At 38.1% G+C, this 2,875-nt stretch overlaps 1 protein-coding gene across 2 annotated transcripts; it reads left to right on the top strand.

Moving 5' to 3' along the window:
• The first annotated feature begins 571 nt into the window (after positions 1–571).
• LOC122621088 (endoplasmic reticulum resident protein 44) lies at positions 572–2,167 on the top strand. 2 transcript variants are annotated; one of them, XM_043798837.1, is made up of 3 exons: positions 572–1,153; positions 1,337–1,443; positions 1,500–1,686. In XM_043798837.1, the coding sequence occupies exons 1-3, from the start codon at positions 591–593 to the stop codon at positions 1,535–1,537; spliced, it is 708 nt and encodes a 235-aa protein (XP_043654772.1). In that variant the 5' UTR covers positions 572–590; the 3' UTR covers positions 1,538–1,686. The 2 variants fall into 2 exon arrangements, with proteins under 2 accessions (XP_043654772.1, XP_043654770.1); XM_043798835.1 differs by having other exon boundaries at positions 1,337–2,167.
• Positions 2,168–2,875: the final 708 nt, after the last annotated feature.

Here is a 2,875-nt window from a genome sequence, read left to right as displayed (position 1 = left end):
CACTCTAACCCACTCTAACACAAACCGCCAAAAACTGTCAGTGTTAAAAACTCTCCTTCGCACTTCAAAAAGCTGAGTAACGGGTATGAGATAGTCGGAGAACTCGACTATAGCGTTCTCTCTTGTTTTTTTGTTGGAAGTTTTGTTTAAAAACAAATGCATATATATTAAATATATTTAAAAGAGGTAGATTATTAATCATGTTTCAAAATTATATATCGATGTCAATTTGCCATTCATAGTACACACATTTTATACTGAACGTCACCACAAATCCAGATAGTTTTGAATCTTATTTTTACACAAACGAAGAACAAAATGTATTATAATAGATTCTTTTAATCGATTCATTGGTAATACCATTATCGGTCTTACAATTCAGATTCTAGAGACGCCTACCAGGTGCAAGTTTCAGAAAGAGGTATCAAAAGTCGAGGAACTCGTTTATAGTGGTGTTTGTATTGTACAAATACTTAAGTTGGCAATTTCGGTGCGAAAAATCCGATTTGTACGCATATTACTTAGAAACTTAGCGTGACGAAATTAGACTGTTTCAAAAAAAGTTCACCAATACCGTAAGTAGTGTGAAGATGAAGGTGGTCGGCAGTTTGGATATCCTCTATTTGCTGGCGATCCTAGTAACCCAACTTTCTCTCGTCGCGGGAAACTCTTCGGTGGTGGTGGTGACCCACGAAAACTTGCAACAAATAATAGACTCTAATGAGCTGGTTCTGCTCAGTTTTTATACGGATTGGTGCCGTTTTAGCCAGATTTTGCAACCAATTTTTGAGGAGGCGGCGGCGAAGGTTCTACAGAAATTCCCTGAAAACGGCCGTGTGATACTGGGAAAAGTAAACTGCGACATTGAAGATATATTGGCAGATCAGTTTGACATACTTAAGTACCCAACACTAAAGATTATCAGAAATGGGTTGATTAGCAATCAGGAATACCGTGGCCAGAGATCTGTGGAGGCCTTCTTCCAGTTTGTGGAGAAGGAGCTATCAGATCCAATCAAAGAGTTCTATAGCATTGATGAACTCAAAAATGTGGAAGTTGGCTATGGTATAGTTATTGGTTATTTCATCTCCAAGGATCATGTAGAGTATGATAATTATCGCAGGGTAGCGAGCCTTTTGCGCAACGATTGTAGGTAAGTTTATTATATACATACATCGAACAACTCATAACCGATCCGATATCTGCAAAAGAAGTTGTGGAGCTTCCGTTAATATGGCAATTATATTAAAGTTATATGTGTAATATATATATATATATATATGTTTTCCTGAAAATATAATTATATTTTCTAATTATAATATTTTAAAAATTAAAGGTTCCTTGTGGGCTTTGGTGACTTAACTAAGGTGCTCCGACCGCCAGGAAAGAATGCGTTGATCTTCCGCGGCGATCCATCGATTCCGAATCACAAAAACCAGTACAGTGAGTACTTGGGCAACATGACCAGCTTTAAAGAACTAACCTTTTGGATCGATAAGAGGTGTGTGCCCCTGGTGCGAGAGGTCACCTTCGATAATGCAGAAGAGCTATCGGAGGAAGGATTACCATTTGTATTGCTGTTTTACAACAACGACAATGTAAGTCCCATCCAGGAGTTCAAGAACGCAATTCAAAGCCAGCTGGAAAATGAGACGAGGGTTAATTTCCTGACTGCGGAAGGAAAAGTCTTTAAGCACCCACTATTCCATTTGGGCAAGTCCCTGACTGACTTGCCACTAATCGCAATCGATTCTTTCATGCACATGTACCTTTTTCCACGCTTCAAGGACATTCACAAGCCAGGTGCCCTCAAAAAGTTCATTGATGACCTGTTCAGCGGAGCACTACATATAAATTTTCACATGGCCCTCGAAGCTAAGGAAAATTCCGAGTCCATAATCGATCACGCTGAAGACCCGCCGATCATCCACGAGTCAAAGTTTAAGGACCTCAAGCCATCCAAGCACCGTTACACATTGGTCAACCGCACCAGGGACGAGTTATAATATTATCCTAATATACCGTAAACCTTAAACATCTTTAGATGTAATCACTTTATATCAGTTTTAGTTCGATTTTTAAATGTAAATGTAAGATAAAAACCAATGACAAAAATTAATATTTTCTGAGGCACAAATAAAATTGATTTTAGGACCCCATTGAATAATATCATTATTTTCGCAGATGCAATATTATAAAAATACTAATAAGGATCTGCATATATATGCAAAAAAAGCAATGCTTGTATCTTGAGAAAATACAATGGCAATCCCCCATCGAATACACACCGATCCCCGACTGTGCCGTGAAATATTTTCACAAGCCCATTACCGACTAGACCAGCATTGAATGCCCCATTTTGGTCGCTGTGACAAATCGAACACCCATCATACATGGGCATCTCATCAGATAGTCAGGAGATGACACGTGCCTTGATATCGATATTTCTAGGAAGATCGCACCGATCCAGAACAGGATAGTCGATTTCATTTGAATAGGCCTGGCCGACTGCTCTACATCAGACCATATAACCACTAATAAACTCATTAGTCAAGCAACTCAACATTGTAGATCTCGCTGTAATCTACTGTAAGCTACAGTGATGTGGAAACACCATACAGAGTGGAAGGAAATAAATTGAAAACCTAACAAATATGTATACATATTAGGTGTAATTTTATGATCCGATTTCTTATTTAGATAAAATTAAATTTTAACAACTTTACCGAATGATGAAACTTTTCCAAACTGAAACTTTGATTTATTATTATAATTTAAAATGCACAATTTGCATATTTCCTGTCTGCTTACCGCGACATGTATTTTAAGATCGGTCGCATCACAATGTAATATCCTCGAGGGAGTATCGCGCCTC

The sequence above is a fragment of the Drosophila teissieri genome, chromosome 3R, assembly GCF_016746235.2.
Source record: "Drosophila teissieri strain GT53w chromosome 3R, Prin_Dtei_1.1, whole genome shotgun sequence".
Classification (NCBI taxonomy): Eukaryota; Metazoa; Arthropoda; class Insecta; order Diptera; family Drosophilidae; genus Drosophila; species Drosophila teissieri.
Note: the sequence above shows the minus strand (reverse complement) of the source record. Positions and strands in the feature narration are given on the sequence as shown.

What these genes read in the sequence shown, in the direction of transcription:
- LOC122621088 (XM_043798835.1), top strand. Translation starts at nt 591, where the DNA reads ATGAAGGTGGTCGGCAGTTTGGATATCCTCTATTTGCTGGCGATCCTA. An exon ending in CTTTTGCGCAACGATTGTAG is followed by an intron (nt 1,154 to 1,336) that starts GTAAGTTTATTA and finishes TAAAAATTAAAG; the next exon opens with GTTCCTTGTGGGCTTTGGTG.